At 40.8% G+C, this 23119-nt stretch overlaps 1 protein-coding gene across 1 annotated transcript in view; it reads right to left on the reverse strand.

Annotated features, from left to right (window-relative positions):
- Window positions 1-924: 924 nt before the first annotated feature.
- Window positions 925-23119, reverse strand: part of MAP3K21 (mitogen-activated protein kinase kinase kinase 21) — a 56377-nt gene continuing 34182 nt past the window's right edge. The window contains exons 7-11 of the mRNA XM_044916462.1: window positions 18796-18918; window positions 7445-7595; window positions 6990-7087; window positions 3331-4116; window positions 925-2026 (exon numbers count right to left, since the gene is read on the reverse strand). Of these exons, the coding sequence (XP_044772397.1) occupies window positions 1626-2026; window positions 3331-4116; window positions 6990-7087; window positions 7445-7595; window positions 18796-18918 (1559 nt within the window). The 3' untranslated portion in view covers window positions 925-1625. The remainder of the gene's footprint in view (window positions 2027-3330; window positions 4117-6989; window positions 7088-7444; window positions 7596-18795; window positions 18919-23119) is intronic.

Consider the following 23119-nt stretch of genomic DNA (forward strand, 5'->3'; position numbering starts at 1 on the left):
TTTGCTGCAAGAATTTTAAACCCAAGATTGTTTTCCTTGGGGTAGAATGCACTAATGTTAACATAATCCTTTCATGCTCTGTTCACCATCTTCTGGGGCATACCTGCCAAGTCACTTGATGTTTCTAGTGGCCAAATAATACCATTTTCTTTTTTCTGCTATAGGTAGATATTTTATCACAGCTGATTTAAATTGTTGACATTTCAGTTATTCAGTAAACCTTAAACAAGATAAAATTTTAAATGAAATGTCAAGCGATGTTTATAATTTAGTTTTTCCTTATGTGCAAAATTTTAAGTATTTATTGTCATCCAAAATAACCACATTCTAGTGACAGAAGGGAAGCATAATGAATTTAACAAAGAACCCAGACAAATTTACAAGCTCCTGGATAGCATTTCTGTAGTTTAATAACTCAGTAGTCTATTTGTATCTTAGAGGTATGATTTTATAAAATGACTCATAAAATCATTTAAAATCCTGATCTGCTACCCTAAATCCATTTAAAAGCCCGTATCTGAAAATAAACCATGTTTCTCATTTCCACCATATCAGCTTATCTTAGCAGATGTCTAACTTTTATCCACAATTTACTAAAACGTGAAGATAACTACAAAATACTTAAATTCTAACAGTGTTGCCATTTCTTGATTTGGCAGTGTTTCTCTTTAATGGTATTTGGGATTGTTAGAATAACCATACATTTATAGAGAGAAAAATAAAATTAAATGACATGAATGTTTACAATACGTGAATACATATGTCACTTAATTTTTAAAAATCCTACTACGAAATGAAAAAGTTATAGTCTGGATACCAAATAAGTGGCTACTGATAAAACAAGAACCATTTCTATGGGAAGAACCCACAGATTAGCCTCGCTCAGGTGGACATAATGCGGTTTTAGCCAAATGCCCATGACTGACCTTTTAAAAATCTGTTTTGGGATTCTGATGGGTAACATTTTTAGAAGTTACATTCAGTAAAACGTTTACAAGTTACATTCAGCAAAATTTCCTCAAAGAGAGAAATAGGCATAATCCGTGTGACACCTGGACATCTCTATGCATGACAAACCTACTGCTCAGTTCAGGGGTGTCATTGGCTCTCCATCTATTCTAGTCTTTAATTTTTTTTAAATAGATACCTTTAGTGACTAATATCACATTATTCTTGGCTTTTTGTTGCACAAATAACAAAAAAAGAGAAAGAAATAAAAAAAAAAGAAAGAGAAGGAAGGAAAGGCAAATGGGAAGAAAATGAAGGGAGGGACAAACATGGCACACCTCATCCCAATTTGGGTTTTGGGGGATGTCAATGAGAACCAATGAAGCATTACAACTACACTTCAGGTAATTCTACCCAGCATAGCTTTACATTGCTGCACGTTTCTTGTCTTACACGCGTGTGCATTTCAAGTTACTAGGTAAGAATCCAGTAGCAAAAAAACAGCTAACAGCAATCACATACACTTTTCCGAGAAGGTTGACATCCATTACTACTTTAGTAACATGGCCACAGCTTTCGAAAACACAGCAGCATGAAACAGTTCAAAGGTAGACACGCTGTTTTAATTTGTTCACCTTAAACACAAAACAAAGAAATGCTCGAACAACATAAGGCACTTAAGACAGAAACTCCTTCTCCAGGTGATGCACAGACGGTTGGCTAGCTCGGCTCTTCATCCTGCACAAAGGCACCGTGCCGTCCCTGCTCTGGCCTTCGGCGTCAGCGTCCAGGAGGGAAGGCACGTGGGGTGTAGTTCTGTCCCGGGCCCCGGGGGGACCAGCGCTGGTGGGTCCCGGACCCTGCCCGGCAGAGTGCGCCTGCGTGGCGGGCTGCGACTCCGTGCGGCTTCGGAAGGACGCAAGGCGAGGCGGGGGCACGGGGGTGCCGGCTCTTTGTTTTTCAGGTGGGGCCTCTCTTGGCCGGTCACCGTGAGGACCAGCGGAGCACCGGGGCATCCCCAGAGCCCGCTCCGGGGGCAGGTCCGAGGCTCTGGGGGCTGAGCTGAGAGTTGCACCAGCTGCTCGAGAAAGCAAAGACGGTGTGCAATTAGACCGTGACTTCTAAGCCCGTCAACATCCAGACAAGCAACTAGGAGACCGGATCAATTAAGTAGTCACTTTCAAGTGAGCTTCAACAAAACACCCTCAACACACACCTTTTAAAACTATTGGGATACGGTGTTTGTTTGTTTATGAAGAAGTAACTGCAAGGTTGGAAAGAGTGTTTCCGCCAGGGAAACTAGAACCATAAACACAGCCGCATCGCCTTCATGGTGCTTGGGCCAATGATCGTTGTAACTGTTTTAGAAACGGGGGGTTTCCAGATGGATTAGATGAGAATAAAGGTTTTTTTGTTTTGTTTTCTTTTTAAATGAAGGGCACATGATGAAACTTCAGATTTTTCAGATTATGATCTGAAAAAATGGATGGCAGCAAGAAAGCAGTTAGATTTTAGATTTTATATGTTGCCCCTTCTTTCTTGTCCTGAAGACCAGATTCATCACCACTCTAGCAAATAATTATTGGCTTATAAGGAAGAGAAAAAGAATGGTTTCTCATGGGATTACTGTCCTAGGATTTCTCCTTGTTCAGTCATCAGTTACTAATAGTCTACTGTATTACAAAAGAGTAATACATTTATCTAAAGACAATCGACAATAAACTGAAAAAAAAATCACTTCTGGGTAGGGCGCTGAAAGAGCAGAGGAAAAGAAAGAGAATGGGAACAGTTTCAGTTTTAATATACTTTACAACTAACCATATAGATAACACTGTACAACCTAAAAAGCATTTTTCATATACATGACCTCATTTAATACTCATGATATATATTTGTAATTATCTTTATATACAAAAGAAATAATAGTCAACCCCTGCACAGCGTGCCATTTGACTCTTCCCCCTGCTAAATCTCCACGTAAGCTGAGCAATGATGGCGGGTGACGCAGAAGACCGCCTATCAGAGGGGAGGCTAGGTGACCAGTTTCAGCTCCAGCTCTCCCAACTAATCATTGGTTCAGATGTGGGCAAATGGCCTGTCCTCTCTACTGTGAGGGGCTTGGGGCAGTTATCCCCCACCTGCTCGTTCTGTTTCAGTTTGCTATTATATACTGACGTTGCTGAGATCAAATTATGCTTTTCCTGGAATTCAAATAATAAAGTCAAATAAAAGAGCAGGGTAAAATTCAAGGAGCTGTATTAACTGTGCAAACAAGCTTGTAAATGTAATCACTTGGAAAAGATACAAGCAGATATCCACACAACTTTACATTCTAATCTCTATAGTGGTGATTTGTACTTTGATCCAACTAATGCAACCTACTTGGGGTCTGAAAAGCATTTCCATCGGACAGGGTTCGTCTGTGATGTGATGCTCGTTCTTTCGAAGAAGCATAATAAGGCACATTCCCCCACGTTTGCTCTAGGAAAGGAGGAGACAGGTTTTTCCATCGACTATGATCAGTCTCAAGTCTCGGCATAGAGGTTGGCTCAAGACTACATCCTCCGATGGCAACGCAAAAATCTGGAGTGGGCATCTCGGGGTCCGAAGCGATGTGTGAGCTGCCCTCGGACAACTCTTCACTGTCGGTCTGTAGCAAGCACTTTGTGGAAAGAGAGGGCATGGACAGAAGGCTCATGGCGCTTGGTGGAGGGAGTAAGGGTGGGCTGCTGGCCCTCTCGCCCGTAGACAGTGGCCTTGTGGAAGGACTAGCCCCACCTCGGGATTTGGGAGCCCACTGGAAGATTCCCTCACGTTTCTTCTTTTCTTCTTTGGGCAACAGTTCTTCGGCAGCCTGTGCTTTATTGAGCTCTCTGATATCCAGCCCCAGAGCGACTGATGCCAGCAACATGGTGCAGCCATACAGAGCGGACTCTGTCTTCTTCCTCTGGGGGGATCTGCTCTGATTATTTGTAGGGGTCACCTGAGGCGTGCCGGCAGCAGGGCTCAAAGACGGTCCCTCCTCCCAGCTTCCAGGTTCCACTGGATTCTCTCTCTGGCCATCTTTCCAAAGAGGTAGATCAACGTAGGCTTGACTAGGTGATTTTATTTGCTTTGGTTTTCTGTGTTCTGATCCATCAGGGGAAAGTCTTGGCTCTTCCGAAGCACCTAAACAAAGATAATAAATACACATGTTAAGTATAATTTACAGGAAAAATCATTAAAACTGTACAATAAAATAAGGCTAAAATCTAATACATATTCTAAGTCAAAGCACATGGAGTCCTTTTCAGTTCAGCAAACCGTTCATCCAGAAATACCCGAAGGAAAGGAGGCCTAGGGCACAGAACTCAAGGTTCCCTACAGAGGAACCAGCAAGCACATCATCTGCTGTTCCCTATCCTTCAGGAAATCGTTCTTCACTGGCATGGGCAATACAATTATTATAGGAAAAAGTCATCAAGATACAGAAATGCACACACATCCACACAGGCCCTGTAATGTGTCAGACAAAACGTGCCCTTTGTCTCCTCTCAGTGTGTCGGGCCCGGTTATCTGTAGCTCGCCTGTGTGTACAAGAACCGACAGACCCCAGGTCAGTGGTTCTCAAAGTGTGCCGCCTGGGCCCGAGCACCTGCATCACCCGGAAACTTGTAGAAATGTGAATTCCTGACCCACTCCCGACTATGGAATCAGAAATTCTAGGGCTGCAGCCCAGGGGTCTGTGTTTTAATAAGCCTTTATTCAAGTTTGGGAGCCACTGTCATAGAGGACGGTTCTCCAAAGAGGTCCCAAAGGGTAACAAATTAGATCAGCTGAAGAACAAGAGGCCTTTGTTATCACAGAGGTGCTTAGCAGTGAATGAACAAAAACAACAAACTCTTTAATCCATGTTCGAAGTAATCCACGATAGAGCCTCCAGTGATTTCTCCAGTATTATGTCCTATTACACCTGCAGTGTGCTCTAGAATGCAGACAAGCCAAGACACCGGCTTCGCCCCCAACAAGCTGGTGGTGCTCTCCCCGTCATTGCTGTGCTTCGGGGTGCCCTCTTCTTCCTTGTCTGGCCTCCTTTCACCCTCTCACACTCACCCCAAGCTCCCTTTTCCCCCAGAAAGCCCTCTCTCAAAGTACCACCTGATGCTAACGCTGCCTAAGGTGGCCCATCCCCCCCACACAATCTCAGCTTCCTCTGAAGCCCCCCCCACCCTTGCATCTTTCTGTTTTTGTACTTTTAGATCACAATCCAGATGTGCATGCCTGCAGATGGTAGGCTTCTGACCACCTGTTTGTCTTTTTAAATTTGGAATAGTACTTTCATCACGTAGGCACGAAATGCATTTGGGTGAAATGAATATGTATTACCCATGTGCCCAGGACACATGACAGGTAACAAATTATCAACCCATCATTTAAAAAACAAGAGTGGGGGATGCTATCAACAAGTGAAATTCACTGGCTTAAAAGTATATTGAGCATTTCCTAATATCCATTGTAACCTTCCCTTCCCTTACCCTTATGTAGGTAAATATCTACATAAGATCAAAATGTATCCTTTTGGGATTCATGTAGGCATTTGACAGATGGTGAGTGTTTGCTGTGTTCCAGGCATTGGGAGTGGTAAATAAAACTAATAAAATCCTTGACATTCCAGTTTGGGAATGAAACAGAACACAAACATTAAGGGTGTCAATGTAGACAAATAAGAATTTCAGATAAGAGCTATGAATAAATAAGACTGGGTCATGAGACACAGGGATGGGGTGGGATGCTGCTTCAGCGTAGGTGGTCAGGGAAAGCTTTTAGGAAGTACTCGGGCTGAGACACAAATGCTTAGCAGGACAGGACCACACAGATGGGCGGTGGGAAGGGACCTGCAGGTGGGACAGACAAGTGTAAACCTTCTCATTAACTCATCACGTGAACTTCAAGAGTTAACTTAATGGAGACTAAGCTGAGTCAGCCAAATATATCCTTGTATTTTCTCCCACTGTCCTTTGGAGGACTTATTAATGGGTCAGAACATTCTAAATAATAATAATAATAAAAGAATTGAGGGAAAAAAGGGTTCTCTGATTAGTCACAAATAATGAAAAATACACTATAGGAAGAACAGTTTTATTATAACTAGTTGTTCTTCCTTAGTCTTCAAACCATATTTGAGAATAAATTGTAACATGTAATAAGAGGAGAACCTCTTACCTTCATAGGCAAGAGTCAGAATACCATCATGAATGTGACAACAAGAAGCATTTAGCACCCGTCTTGCACATACCCAAATGTACTTGTGCAGATATTTATACTGAAACCACATCCTCATGACAATGCAAAAGAGGAAAAGTGAACATGGGTAGTGAGTGATTGGATGCTTGTAAAATTAAGCACGGCACTGATGACAGATTCAAGAAATGGACACCGTGTTCTGCTAAAACATCTTTAATTTGGCCACAGTGTCAAAGGGCTATCATAAATTGTCAAGTTTAAAGACCAATTTTCTTTTCTTTGGTGATGACAATCCTTGAGGTTTTTCAACATGTCTCTGCAACCTTTTAATATCTGAATATTGAATAGACATACTAAATATTAAAAATAATTATGATTCATCTAAATTAAAGAGATTCCAATGTAATTCTAAGTGGTGGTTTTCCACAGAGAGCTGCTTGACAAAATTTCGTCCTCTTAAGAGGTGGCAAGGCAGCCAGGAGACCACCCCGAAATCTCAGGAGAATTTCAGGATGTCTATGTTTTCATAGTTGCTATCTCCTATACTACATTAACTTGATTCTACAGAATTAATTATGATACTAATTTTTCTGGTAGAGAATAGGAGTTACAAATTCCCAACGAATAATGTGGAGCCTAATTACTTTCCGTCATAAAGACTTACAGGACAGCAAGTAAGTTTTGAGCTTAAGAAAAGGTATAAGCAATGCTACCCTATGCTACTTGAAGGACCACATGAAACTATTAAAACAAAGCCTCTAGAACGCTCAGATACTAAGTCTAACTCAAACAAATTCTACTTCCTGAAGCACATTTACCTGGCTGGTCCACAAATAATGAAGCCAATGGCATGGTTTTCGGATTCTTTATTAAGAGAGTTGACCAAGGACTGTTACCATCTGAGAGAGGTCTTATTCTAAAAGAGAAAAACGTTTATTTTGATGGAACCACGTGACACACAAACTAGGTTTTCACAGATAAATGCCAACAACATTTTTAAGTAGGAAACGGACAACATTTGTATTGTTCTGAAGGGCTAACAAAGTACAAATTTAAAACCTTGAAATGAGACAGGAAATATATCAAAGTTTTTTAACTGCTTAACTACATAATAACAATTTAGGAGGATAAACTCACCCTAGAAATGAAATTAATATTCAGATATCTCTGTACCATTCCAATCGCTTTGTAAAAGTGAAGTCTGGCCAATGTGGAAATTCACTGCTACCCATCACAGTCTACGCTGAAGAGCCCCCAGATATCACACACTTACCTTTCTTTGCTATCACTTCTTTCTTTCATTTGAATTGAATTGGGTCCCCAGGTACAACCTTTTTTCTTGAAATTCTTTTTCACATCTTCAAATTCTTCTTGTCGGCAGACCGTGTTCCGTCCCCAGGTTTTATTACTTTCGTCTGAAGTCACTAGGCAGAGAGCATCACTCATTAACCCATTACAAAAGACCTGAAGTTAGATGAATCAAATCTGTCGTACAACTACCTCACTCGAGATACGTCAACAATGAAGAAACGTGAAGGTGCAGAAATGATTTCTTTCTCGCCCTACCGAGGGCAAATTTCTTCCTCTCGTCATTAAATTAGCCAAAGAGTGGAATGAGTTAAGAGAAAAGATAAACTGAACCTAAGGAACAAAAGTCTATTTTTACATTGCAATTTAATCGGATTTTTCATTAGTCGTCACAAATTTTGCTCAGTCATCACCACAGTTTGGCTACAGTTGCTTTTTAAAACCTCAGTTTAACAGTTGCCCCTCCCTCCTTGCTTTTTCTCCTGGCCTCACAGGGAGTTCTGTAGCCACATTTAACATCCACATTTTGCTGACACACTTCTACGCTATCCTTCTAGCCTTGAAGTGCGCTTGCACTTGGGCCTGCAATGGATTTGGACATCACTGGGGAAAGTGGCTATTGTTACTATACACTTAGAAAACCAATCCCATGAGTAGATGGTCCAAAGCACAATGTAAAACATCATGACATATCTACAGAGGGTAATACTCTATGGCCTTAAGAGATGAGGTTCAGATAAAATCAGTATCAAATGTCTATATTACATATATTACATAGACCCCATTTTATTATGCCTGCATGTGTCTAAACATAGGTATCAAACTTTTATTAAAGTGTTGACCTTTGAGGGAGACGTCTGCTTATGGAAAGATGGAAATTTAACTTCTTTATAATCATTTTTTAAAACTGGCCGCATTATGGATGATGCTTGATTTGTGTGTTTCAGTATTTCCACATTTTAAAATATACGTATCTATGTGTACAGAGGTGTTTGTGTGTATGCACGTATATGTGTGTGTGTGACAGTCTAGAATAAGTCGTTCACTCTTCTTATTAAGAGCGTCATCCCCGAGTCAGAGAGGAACACTGGGCATCTGCAGGGCCGTGGGAGCAGTGGGCTGGAATGGACTGCAGGCCGTGGGACCGCCACATGGGACTCTCTCTCACCTACACAAACTGCAGCCTGCGGCCCCTGCGTTAGCAACAATCTTAGAGCTTTAGTTCCCTCATCTTCTTCTTCCCTGTCTTCATTTGCTCTTCTGTTGTCTCCTCTGTTTGGACATTTACCAAACATTTACTGTCCTAAGAGGCTGGAAAGGGTATGCTGAAGAGTCCACGCTCTTGGAGACTCTTTGAATCCAGGGTCATGGCTTCGGAGCTCCTGAGTTAGGTCAAGTTTCATAACCTCTCTGTGCCTTATTGGGGGATCACGGTAGTAGCTACTTCATGAGGTTATTTTGAGAATTACATGGATTAACAGATGGAAAGAGCTTAGAATGGTGCGGAGCACAGCAAGCGCTGAGCGGATGGGAACTTATCCCAGCTGGGCTGGGGCTGGGTCGCAAGGTCTCTGCCGGTATGGAGCTCCTGGGTTTGCTATTTCTGCCTCCACAAAACCATCACAGACTAGTCATCACTACATTTGGCTCGCAGAACATTCTTGGTTTTTGTCTGTTATGCAGATTGGTAAGTAGGACAGGGTGGAAGGAGGGAGGGTTGCTGACATCTTCAGCTTGTATCACTCATCTCTTTGGAAAAATACGAGCTCTAAGTCAACCATCGATTGTAATACTCGGTTATTGAAAAACACGCCAAGGCTGTACCACGGCTACAGGTTCCTGGAGTAACAGGACTCTGTGGGATGGGCTTTTCCACCCTTTGATTCTATTTGACAACACAGAAAAGGTGTGTTTTACCCTTGCTTTAAGACACACCCTGAAACTTGAATTCTCAGAGGATTAGTAAAAATTTTTTCTTATTCCCAAAGAGAAGTGCATCCTACATATGGTATCATGTAATAATACCAACCATTAGAGAAAGCCAGAGGAAGTTACAGTAAGAAAAAAATACTAAGAAAATATTTTGTGCAAATATCAGATGTCTTTGGCAGACAGTGGTTCTTTGCATGATGGTGACATACTCATATTTTTATCCAAAGTCAAGCTTATATTGTATTTTTATTTTGGTATTTACTCTTTTAGTCTTTAAACAATTTGGGGGTAATCTCTTTTGCTCAATTTCACTGAAATGATTCTCATCTCTCTCAATACATATAATTATTCTCTCCTTCAGGTTCAGAGGTTTTGGGTTTTTTTTTTTACAATGCTTTTACAATAAATTTTTCTATGTTTACTCACATTTCCCCATCTTTGATCCAGAGGAAATGTGCCCAACAACATCTACAAGTCATAGTACAAGGAAGTCCATTCCTCTGAATCAGACGTGTCTACTGATGCACCTGATCCACCCGAAAGGCAAAATCCTCATGATGAATGTATGCTAACGCTACAAAAGGCAGACCACAGTGAGAGACTTAAAGGCCATAATGAGCTTCAGGGTAAGAATAATAATAAAAATAATGATCAAAACAACTACCAACACACACAGAGCTCTTACCATGTGTATACACTTGACCCTTTTAAACTACTATGGTCCCCAGTCTACAGAAACAGAATCTGAAGCATGATGAGGTTAAGAAGGTTGCCCCAAATCATAGTGTAGTAGGGCCAGAGCTGGGATTTGTTCCCAGGCAAAGTGGCTCTGGAGTCTATGCTCTTAATGGGCATGCTCTCCTGAATTGTAGAAACAGGATATCCATGCCAGCTAATGACCAGAAGGGACAGACACGAAGACAAGAGGAGCTGTTGGGAATACCTGGGGTCAGAAACAAGAGGACAATGATTCAGAACAAAGAACGTGAACACAGTTCTGCACACAGAACTGGTCCTGTTTGAAAGATCTGCATTCAAATGCTTTCATCTGTCACTTCCGAGAATGAATGCCGAGCTCGTTGTTGTTTGGGGAGAGTGGGGATGTTCCCTGAGCTGGCTTCACTGCAACCCCACCAGGTGCGAACTTATGTGAAATCCCAAAAGTGTTCAATTTAACTAGTACAAGTCTTGGGCCGAGCCAGGTTTATCCAGGTACTACGACTTCCCCACTTCCATGAGGCTATAATCACAACTGAGGAGCATGAAGACAGGGACTCTCGTTTGTTGTGGGAATGCGAAATGGCACAGCCACTCTGGAAGGCGGTTTGGTGTGTCTTCTAGAACTAAACACACTCACCCTACGAACCAGCAATCACACTCATTGCTACTCATCCAAAGGAGTTGACAACCTACGTTCACACAAAAACCTGCGCATGACTTTACAGCACCTTTATTCATAATTGTCAAAACTAAAACTTGGAAGTGACAAAGATGGCTTTCGGCAGGTGAGTAAATAAAAATAACCTGTGCTCTGTCCAGACAATGGAATGCCACTCACCGAACAGCACTGAACAGAAAAGAGCTACCAAGCCATGAAAAGGCATGAAAGAAACTTCAATGCGCATAGCTAAGTGAGAGAAGCCAATCTGGAAAGACTACATGCTGAAGGATTCCAACAGTATGACATTCTGAAAAAGGCAAAACTATAGACAGTGAAAGGATCAGTGGCTGCCAGGCGCTGAGGGTGGAGGGGTGAACGGGTGGAGCACAGAGGATTTTCAGGGCAGTGAAAATACCCTGTATGGTATTATAATGGCGCATACATGTCATTGTGCACTTGTCCAAGCCCAGGATGCATAACACCAAGCGTGAACTCCAATGTACACTAAAGACTGGGTGATACTGCCGACCTGTCAGTGCACCTTCACTGACTGTAACAAAGCAGACACTGTAGTCATGGTGGGGGAAGCTCTGTGCGTGTGTGCGTGTGTGTGTGTGTGCGTGTGTGTGTGTGTGCGTGTGTGTGTGTGTGTGTGGTGGGTGGGTAGGGAAATCTCTGCACCTTCCTCTCAATTTTGCTGTGAACCTAAAATTGCTCTAAAAAAGTCAAGTCTGAAGAAAAAAAAAAGAATATGAAAACATGGAAGAGAATAGAGAAACAGCTGGGCAAAAACAGAAGAATCATGACTTCTTGTTCCCTTGTCCTTTCAACTGAGCTACGACGTAAGCGTAGCTATCCTTTTTGTTCCTTTAATTAAGCCCTTACTCTGTCTAGGCAAAGGCAACGTATGGCTTTGTAAGGAATGCTTTTTCAGAAAGATATACTAGTTTTGATAAAATGATGGCCCCTTAAGCTTATTCAGGTCATTATACATTTATTTAGATTATTTCTCTTTCACTGTGAGGAGACTAGTACACTGGGATCCTGGGAGCTTTAAAAAAAACAAATCTCTGCTGGTGTCAAGGTTTTTATTACAAAAAAACCCAAAAACCAAACAAACAAACAAAAAAAGAAATTGACTGTAGGCCTGATTAGGGAAAATATTGTTCTGAATTTTTTTTTCTCCAAATAACTATAGTAAGTAGCAAAGCAAAGAATTAAGTTTGGTGAAGAAAGGAGAAGATGCAAGTCAATTATTTAATAGGGTAACATAGGCTGATTACCACATTACTTGCATATACACATATAAAACACATTTTTGTTTTGCTTTGCCTACTTTTTGGACTCACTTTTGATAAAAGTCAATAGTTTTATTTAATTCCACTAAACTTTGAGTCAGGGTCTAACTGAAAACTCTCACAATGCAAAGGTACTAGGCAAATTAGCTATATGGTATATGGTATATTACCATATATGGTAAAGCTATATGGTATAGCTATATGGTATATTACCATCAGCTTCATTCATCTGCACAACTGAGTCAGGGTGCACTCCGACCATGGAGTTTTTTTTTTTTTTTTCCACCAGTCTGAACACTCTTTCTAAAATCAAAATACTAGGGTGGCTGGGTGGCTCAGTCCTTAAGCATCTGCCTTCGGCTCAGGTCATGATCCCAGGGTCCTGGGATCGAGCCCCGGATTGGGCTCCCTGCTTGGTGGGGACCCTGCTTCTCCCTCTCCCACTCCCCCTGCTTGTATTCCCTCTCTCGCTGTGTCTCTCTCTGTCGAATAAACAAATAAAATCTTAAAAAAAAAAAAAAAATCAAAATACTACATGGTATTTTAAAGTATTAGGTCGGCCAGTACAGACCAAATGAAAGTTAAATCTCAAAAAGCAAATATTTTTTCTTTATAAAACAAGGAAAGAAATGGAAGTAATCTTGAATTCCTGATTTCACTTTTCAAAATATTCATAAATATGCTACTGATGTAATTAGGTTATGCTAATTTTGCTTACAAGTATTTAACAAAATGTCTCAAGATATGGTATTCCACTTTCTACTCTGTGGCCTGGTCAGATCACCAATTGCATAGAATCTAAAAACCATTATTGTGAAAATAAGAAAATAATTCTGCACAGCAAAGGAAACCATCAATAAAATGAAAAGGCAGTCCATGGAATGGAAGAAAATATTTGCAAATCACATAACTGATAAGGGGTTAATATCCAAAATGTATAAAGAACTCATATACCTCAATAACAAAAAGCAAATAATCCAACTAAAAATGGGCAGATCTGAATAGACATTTTTTCCAAAGAAGACATACAGATGGCCAACAGACACATGAAATAAAGCTCAACATCACTCATCATCAGGAAAATGCAAATCAAAACCACAGTGAGGTATCACCTCACACCTGTTAGACTGGCTAGTATCAAAAAGACAAGAAATAGTAAGTGTTGGTGAGGGTGTGGAGAAAAGAGACCCTTGTGCACTGTTGGTGGGAATGTCAACTCATGCAGCCACTGTGGAACACGGTATGGAGGTGCCTCAAAAAATTAAAAACAGAACTACCAAATTGTGACCAAGATGGTGACGTAGGGTATACCTGACTTTGTTACTCCTCACAAGAACATCAAACAACTATTTGAGAATAAGACACCACTGAGAGGATCCTCGGACACAAGGGTGAGGCTACAGCACTCCCCTTACACCTCAGAGACCAGAACAGACTGCATCATAAGGACAAGGGAAGCAGCTACACATGCAGTGTGCTGCCCCTCCCCCAGGCCAATGCAGCACCACAAAGAGAGGTCTCCCCTGACCTTCCAGTTCTTCCAGTGGACAAAGAGAACCCAGAGGGGATGAGTACCCTCCCATAATTGTAGGTCACTTTTGCAGGAGCCACTATTCTGATCTTGTACCAGGGGGAGTATAGGGGGTGTCTGTGGGGCTCAACCACTAGGAATCTGTGGAGATGGGGAGAGAGGCTTGCAACAACCAGCACATGGATCTTGGCAGAGGGAGTTCATACTAGCAGTGCCCAAACAGTCATCTCAACCATCAGCTTCATTCATCTGCACAACTGAGTCAGGGTGCACTCTGACCATGGAGTTCTGTGGTGTGCAGATCTGCCTGATTCAGATTCTCAAACAAGGAGTTTTGTCAGCCTTAGGGCCCAGCTTGCCCACACCCAGGGAAGGATCTGGATCATAGCCCCATTCAGTGAAAAGAGTGTCTTCCAGTCCCCTAGACCAGAAGGACTGGAAAGAACTCCTGGAAGCTGTGTAGCCAAGCAGAACTTGAGCCAAGAGGCAGGAGAGCAGAGCTGATACTTTGCAGAGCAAAGCCAGTGGCCCCGTTCAGTCAGGCAACTTAGGGTGTGGGTCATCTTGAGGTAAGACAACAAACAAAGGGCTTTACTAGCTTTAGAGCTGCTTCTCCTGCTGCACCCAGGCAGGGAATCTAATCCATTGTCCTGCTCATCACTGAATACAGCCTTCAGCCAGTCCAACCAGACCACAGAAAGCTTCATAGCCCACTCAACAGGCCTATGTGACCATATGTTAGGCAAGAAAACAAGTCTTAGTAAATACAAGAAGATTGAAATTCTACCAAGTATCTTCTCTGACCACATGGCATGAAATTAGAAATCAGTAACAAAAGAAAAACTGGAAAATTCATGAACATATGAAAATTAAACAACACTCTCCTGAACAACCAATGGATCAAAAAATAAATTAAAGGGGGGAAAAAAGTTTCTTGAGACAAACAAAAATGAAACAAAACATACCAGAACTTATGCGATGCAGCTGAAGTAGTTCTAAGAGGGAAGTTCATAGCAATAAATGTCTACATTAAGGAAGAAAGATCCTAAATAAACAACCTAACTCTACACTGTAAAGAACTAGAGAAAAAAACAAATGAGCCAAAAGTTAGCAGAAGAAAGGAAATAGTGAAGATCAGAGCAGAAATAAATGAAATAGAGAAAAAAATGGAAAAGATTACCCACACTAAGAGCTGGTTCTTTGAAAAGACAAAATCGACAAATCTTTAGCTAAACTAACCAACAGAAAAAGACAAAGAATCCAAATCAACAAATTATAAATGAAAAAGGAGACATTACAACTGATACCACAGAAATTCAAAGGATCATAAAAGGCTACCAGGAGCAACTCTGTGCCAACATAGTGGACACCCTAGAAGAAATGGAAACATTCACAGAAACATAACTTGCCAAGACTGAATCAGGAAGATTTTGAAAATCTGAATAGACCAATTATTAGTAAGAAGATTGAATTAGTAATCAAAAATCTCCCAATAAGAAAAGCCCAGGACCAGTTGGCTTTACTTGTGGATTTTACCAAACATTTAAAGGAAAATTAACATTAATCCCTCCTCTCAAATTCTTCCCAAAAATCCAAGAGGATGGATCACTCCCAAACCCATTTTATAAGGTAATCATTACCCTGATACCAAAACCAGAAAAGGACATTACTAGAAAAGAAAACTATGGGCCAATATCCCTGATGAACATAGATGTAAAAATTCTGAATAAAATACTAGCAAACAATATTCAGCAGCACATTAAAAGGATCATTCACCATGATCAAGTGGGATTTATCCCTGGGTGCAAGGATGGTTCAACATATGCAAATCAATCAATGTGATATATCACATTAATAGAATGAAAGAAAAGAATCATATAGTCATCTCATAGACATAGAAAAAGCATTTGACAAAATTCAATATCCATTCATGCTAAAAACTCTTGACAAATTAGGCACAGAATGAATATATCTCAACATAATAAAGACCATGTACGATGAGCCCACAGCTAACATCATCTATATGCTGAAAGGTTGAATGCTTTTCCTCTAAGATCAGGAACAAGGGTGTCCACTCTCACCACTCCTATTCAACAGAGAAATGAAATATCTCTATTCTGAAAACTGTAAGATACTGATGAAAGAAATCAGAGAAAACACAAATAAATGGAAATGTATCCTGTGTTCATGGATTGGAAGAAGTAATATTGTTAAAATGTCAGTACTACCCAAAGCCACCTATAGACTCAGTGCAATCCTATCAAGATTCCAGTGGCCTTTTTTACAGGAGTAGAAAAACCCCTCCTAAAATTTATATGGAATCACAGAAGACCATAAATAGCCAAAGAAATCTTGAGAAAGAAGAACAAAGCAAGAGGTATCATACTCCCTGATTTTAAGCAATGCTATAAAGTCATCAAAATAGTACGGTACTGGCATAAAAACAGACAAATAGACCAACAAACAGAACAGAGAGCCCAGATGTAAACTCAACCATATATGGTCAACTAATATTTGACCAGGATGCCAAGAATACTCAATGTAGAAAAGACTCTTCAATATTCACATGTAAAAGAATGAAATTGAATCCATACATTATACCACTCATAAAAATTAATTCAAAATAGATTAAAGACTTTAATGTAAGACCTGAAACCATGAAACTCCTAGAATATAAGAATAAAGCTTCTTGACAGGGGTCTTGGTAATGATTTTTTGGATATGACACCAAAAGCACAAGCAACAAAATAAAAAATAAGTTAGTGGACTATATCAAACTAAAAAGTGTCTGTACAGCAAAAGTAACCATCAACAAAGCGGAAAGACCTATGGAATGGGAAAAAAATATTTGCAAACCATATACCTGGTAAGGGCCTAATAACCAAAATATATAAAAAACACATAACTCAAAAAAAAAATCAAGTAACCCAATTAAAAAATAGGCAAAGGTCTTGAACAGACATTTCTCCAAAGAAGACATATGAATGACCAACAGGCACATGAAAGATACTCAACATCACTAGTAATTAGGAAAATGCAAATCAAAACCACAATGAGATATCACCCTACACTTTTTAGAAGGCCACCCTCAAGAGGACATGAGATAACAAATACTGGAGGGGATCTGGAGAAAAGGGAACCCTTGTGCACTGCTGGCGTGATTGCAAATTGGTGCAGCCACTGTGGAAAACAGTATGGAGGAGACTCAAAAATTAAAAACAGAGCTACCACATGATCTAGCAATTCCACTTCTAGGAATATATCCAAAGGAAATGGAAACACTAACTTGAAAAGATATCTGTACCCCCATGTTCATAGCAGCATTATTTACAATAGCCTAAACATGGAAACAACCCAAGTGTCCATCAATGGATGAATGGATAAAGAAGATGTGGTATATATATACAATGGAATGTTGCTCAACCATAAAAAAGAATGAGAGCTTGCCATTGTAACAACATGGATGGACTCAGAGGACATTAATCTAAGTGAAATAAATCAGACAGAAAAAGACAAATACTATATGATCTCACGTATATGTGGAATCTAAAAAAAAGAAAAATGACAAAGACATCAGACTTGTAACCAGAGGTGGAGGGTGGAGGAAGGGGGAATCAGAGGAAGGTGGTCAAAGCTATAAACTTTGAGTTATAAGATAATTAAGTACTAGGGATGTAATGCGCCTGACGACTATAGCCAACACTGCTGTATGATATAAAGAAAAGTTGTTAAGAGAGTAAATCCTAATAGTTCTCATTGCAAGGAGAAAAAATTTTTACCTTTTTCTTTTTTTCTTTTCTTTTTATTGTATCTATATGAGAAGATGGATGTTAGCTGAACCTATTGAGGTAATCAGTTCACAATATATGTAAATCAAACCATCATGCTGTATGCCTTAAACTTATACAGTGATGTATGCCAATTATTCCTCAATAAAACTGGAAAAAAATAGAACTACCATATGACCCAGCAATTCCACTTCTAGGTATTTATTTGAAGACAACAAAAATACTAAGTCTAAAATATATATGCACCCCCATGTTCAGGGCAGCATTATTTAGAATAGCCAAAACATGAAAACAACCTAAGTGTCCATCAACAGATGAATGGATAAAGAAAATGTGGTATAACTATACAATGGGATATTATTCAGCCAGAAAAAAGAATGAAATCTTGCCATTTGCAACAACATGGATGGGCCTTGAGGGCATTTTGCTAAGGGAAATAAGTCGGACAGACAAATACTGTATGATCTTCTTTATATGTGGAATTAGATTTTTTAAAAAAGAGCTCATACATACAAAGAACAAACTGGTGGTTGCCAGAGGCAGGGGGTGGACAAAATGGGTGAGGGTGGTCAAAAGGAACAAACTTCCAGGTATAAAATAAATAAGTCATGGGGATATAATGTATAGCGTGGTGACTATAGTTAATAACACTGTATTGCATATTTGAAAGTTGCCTATCTTAAAAGTTCTCATCATAAGAAAAATAAATTTTGTAACTATGCATGGTGACAGATGTTAACTAGACTTATAGCGGTGATCATTTTGCAATACATTTGACCCTTGAACAACATGGGTTTGAACTGTATGGGTCCACTTATATGTGGATTTTTTCGATAAGTACAGTATGGTCTAGTAAATGTATTTTCTCTTCCTTATGATTTTCTTAATATTTTCTTTTCTGCGGCTTACTTTATTATGAGAATACAGTATATAATACATATAACATGCAAAATATGTGTTCATTGATTGTTTATGTGATCAGTAAGACTTCGAGTCAACAGCAGGCTATTAGCAGTTATGTTTCTGGGGAGTCAAAAGTTATATGCGGATTTTCAACTGCACGGCATGGTGGTGGGGGGTGGTGGTGGTCAGCGGCCCTAACCCCCATGTTGTTTCTGGGTCAACTGTATATACAAATATCAGATAATTACGTTGTATGCCTGGAATTAGTATAATGTTATATGTCAATTATATCTCAATTAAAAAAAGAAGAAAATTAGACTAAGAAATGTAAGACCAAATTTTGTTTTCTGAATAGCTGTGACACCTGTTAATGTCATGTGTTAGTTACAGTGAGCTATAATAACACCTCTGGTTAGATGGAATCCAAGTCAGTTGAGGGCAGAAATCCCCACAGGAGCCCGTGTGCCCGGGGCGAATGCTTACGCTGTATTGCTCGGAGCCGAGGAATCACTGTGGGGCTACTGGGTGGACTTGAGCCGTTGCTGTTCAAACTCTTCCGTTTGTCCAGGTTGGGAGAGGCCTGGACGGTGATTTTATGCTGGAAATCTGTTGGATATGCAAAGAAGTGAGAATTGAGATTTCATGGTTTTAGGCTGTCCATATTCACAGGCTCTCCGTCAGCACAAAGCAATAAGAGGAAAATCTGCCAGAGGGTAAGAAGGAAGCATCTCTGGGTCTGTTTCTTGGTTTCCTTCTTATCTTCCATTCAGGGCTCGAGTCAATAATAATCAGAGTCTATGAGGGCGCCTGGGTGGCTCAGTTGGTTGAGCATCTGCCTTCGGTTCAGGTCGTGATCCCGGGGTCCTGGAATCAAGTCCTTCATCGGGCTCCCTGCTCCGTGGGGAGCCTGCTTCTCCCTCTGCCTGTGCATCTCTCTCTCTCTGTCTCTCATGAATAAATAAAATCTTTAAAAAAAATAATCAGAGTCTAGGATATGTTAGGTACAGTCAGACACATGGTCACAGACCAATGGGACACTACTGAGTACTTGTAGAACCTAACCATCTTCTAGGAAGAAAAGTTACTTTCGTGTAGTCTAACATTGTGGAAAACAAATTTGAAAGAGGAGACACCTTGGATTTCAATGAGTCCTGGTTCTGTCATGAACAAAGTATGGACCTCAAACCATAAGGAACCCTCTGAGCTTGTCTCCTCAACTGTTGGACAGAAAAAATGAATACTGCACAGCGTTGCTGTGGTGATTAAAACAGAAAATGCAGGTTACAGGGGGTTTGGGACATGCTATCCCCCAAAACACCTCCCTTAACCTATCACATTTCTTCACGACTGTCCACTCTTCATCAAACCTAGTAGAAAAATACTCCGGTCTGTTTCTTTAGGTCTTCATTTCCTTATGAAGTCTCCCCTGTCATATCAAACTTATGTTAAATAATTTTTATGCTTTTTTTCCCCCCGTTAATCCATCTTTGACAGTCTGATTTTCAGACCCAGCCAGGGACCCTAAGAGGGTCCAGGAAAACTCCCCCAACCCTGCCCCAGTTAAAAGCATTCTGTAGTCCTGTGACCTAACGGTAAGATGGGCAGCTGTTGTGGAAGTGAATGCCAACAACTAGGAATATATGGAAGGAGGAGTTAATATTACCAGAGGGAAGAAGAGAGTGCCTGGGAAAACTCCGTCAACTGTTGGAAAAGTTATCAAAACCTCAGGCACAGGTAAAAGAAATTACTGGGTGTTCTTTCAGTGCACTGCTCAGCTTAACCTTTGATTTTCTAGTGGCTGTTTTTACAACTTGGTAGGGGGCAGAGGGTAACTTGTAGATTCTGTCTGGTAATGATGCAAACAATTTCCGTCTGGTGTGAAAGACAATCACAAAGGTTATGGTTTATGGCCACACTGGGCCCTAACCAGGCTTGTATTTAACCTAGCAATCTAACCCTAACATTCCCTTATTAACTTGCCCACAAATACTTAGCTCCTCAAATTCTCATTGAAACCAGTTTTAACTGATTGTCCTAATTATTAGTGAGTTGGATAAAAATCTTTGACATGCGTTCATTTCATACTTGCAAGCAAGCTATAATTTTCCTTTTTGAAAATTATACTTTACACTGTAAAGAACTTTAAAGAACCAGCTGGTATTTGAAATGAGGAGGAGTTGTAATTCGGTAAGCAAGACATCTCTCCAATCATTCATGCTGGACATCCAAAAATGTTTAATATTGTCTTCTTCTCCCTGACCCTCCATACCCACACAAACACAAAATACGTTGCCAATTCTGTGCTACAGATTCATCTGAGAGTTATAGTTGAGAAACTTATACTCTAGCTTCTGGAAGTAGTAAACTCCACATGTGAATCCCAGCTTAGCACTTACCAGCCACATGAATTTTCAGGAGGCACCTCAGTATCTCCATGTACAAAAGTGGGAAATAAATCACGATTCCTACTCTGTAGGGCAGCGCTGAACAATTAACTATAAAGAAGTACAGGGAATACTCAGCTCAGGGCTCAGGACAGACTCTGTGCTGGATGCATGTTAGCGATTTCTTTTTGTTCTCTGCACTGCCACCCCCATTCCATGAGCTGCCCTAGTTCCTCTTTTGATCTTCCTGCCTCTGCACTGGGCCCCTCAGGTCTAGCTCACAGCAGCCAGATGCATTTTAAAAATGTATGCCACCCCATGTCACTCCCCTGCTGACAAGTCTTCAAAGGCTCTGCCTTACTTCTTAGGTTACAGAGTTCAAAACCGTCATACACTCTGTAAGCCCCTCAAGTTCGAGTCTGGTTCTTCGTGCCTCCTGCTTCATCCTGCCCTGTTCTCCTGTCACTTGCTATGGTCTGAACCTGGGGTCAGCAAACTTCTACCGTAAAGTGCCACAGAGGAAATATTCTAGGCACCGTGGGCCATGCGGCCTCTGTCACAGCTACTCAAATCTGCCGATGTAGCGAGAAATCAATCGTTCCCAATACATAAATGCGTTCCAATCCAACCTTATTTATGGAAATGGCAATTTAAATTTCATATCATGTTCACATGCCATGACATATTGTTCTTCTTTTATTTATTTATTTATTTATTTGACAGAGAGAGAGAGAGACACAGCGAGAGAGGGAACACAAGCAGGGGGAGTGGGAGAGGGAGAAGCAGGCTTCCCGCGGAGCAGGGAGCCCGATGCGGGGCTCGATCCCAGGACCCTGGGATCATGACCTGAGACGAAGGCAGACGCTTAATGACTGGGCCACCCAGGCACCCCACATATCATTCTTCTTATTCTTTTCAAGTGTTTAAAAGTGCACGAACCTTTGTGTGGACTGCACAGAATGGGTCGGAGGCTGGACTTGCCGACCCCCCACAAACCACAGCAGTCTTTTTCAATTCCTGGGAAGGACCAAGCCTTCTACGTTCTCCTTAGAGCAGGTGATACCTCTCTGCTAATCAGTCATGTGACCCTGCCCTCATAGTAGTTAATCATCTTAGCAAGTAAATAAGTATTTAATTATTAGCTTAGGGCTCACTCCCCTGCCCCCAGGACAACGTCAGCTCTGTTGGAGCAGGGGCCAGAAATCTCCGTCCCAGCAACACCCCACTGCGGGCTGGCACAGCACCTCACCCAGAAAAGGTACTTAGGGAATCTCTGCTGAGTCAGTATTTTCTCTGTTTAAGATTGTAAGTAAAGTAAGGGCAGAGATTGTATTTATTTTCTCGGAATCCCTACTACTTGATCACGGTAAATCCGCAAGTATTTGTTGAATGAGAAGATGGTGTAAGGCTTTGCAGTAGAATCAAACTGGAGCTTACAGTTAACTGCTGAGATATATATAGCAGTGTGTATGGTGATTTGGTGGTTTGGAAGACAAAGCGAGTGGAAATGAAGGACCAGATAGGAGGCTTCTTCCATCTACCAAGTAAGAAAAATGGAAGATCTGACCAGGCAGTGCAGTTTAAGTGAAGAATGGGTGCAAGAAAACAGTTTAGCAGGACATGGGAATGGAGTGGATTGGGAGGGAGGGGAAAGAGTAAGAGAAAGAAATACCCTTACCCATCGATACAAAAGAGTTTACTTTAGATTGAAGTGCTTTGTCAAAGTTCAACTAGCCCATGACATGTCATAACACTCTGGGAGCAAATTCTCCGAGACACTCCAGCCCAGGGCAGAAGGCGGGTGTGCTCTTGCTGCCCTCAGAACTAGAACACAGAGCCAACCCATAGCATGTGAACCATAAACCAAGTGGAACAGATGATGGCCAGGTAACCAGCATAGAACATTTGTGAGGCCAAGGAAGAGTAGCAAAGATACAAAACTGGATTTCAACAATTCCTACTTCTAAAAAAGTCTAATTTCTCTCCCTCAAAAAAAGGGCACTCTTTATGTTTTCAAACATAGAGAAAATATTTCTTATTATAAATATCCTTGTCCCTCTAAAGTGGGGAAAGGTTGACTCTGTCCCAGTTATATGCTTATGAAACTGGCTGGCGTTATTTTTCTTTGTACTTGAGAGAATAATTTTCTCATGGCAGATTATCGTGAGGTCCACAGGCTTTTGGGTAAAACCTACACTAGTATTTTTATTGGCAAGGTTTCATGATAGTCTCAGAGGGAATAATCATTTTGACCCTGAAAGTAGTTGTATTTGCATGTACATACACCCACTCTCACATTCGCACACATGAGGGGGATGATTGTGGCAGACTTTCGGCATTTCTGAAGTGGTTGAAATTGGAATGCCATTGCTTTAGAAACATTTTGAAGGTTCAAAACCTCTTTGCCTTGTTTTATATGTTCT

This window comes from Neomonachus schauinslandi, chromosome 6 (genome assembly GCF_002201575.2).
Source record: "Neomonachus schauinslandi chromosome 6, ASM220157v2, whole genome shotgun sequence".
Taxonomy (NCBI): Eukaryota; Metazoa; Chordata; class Mammalia; order Carnivora; family Phocidae; genus Neomonachus; species Neomonachus schauinslandi.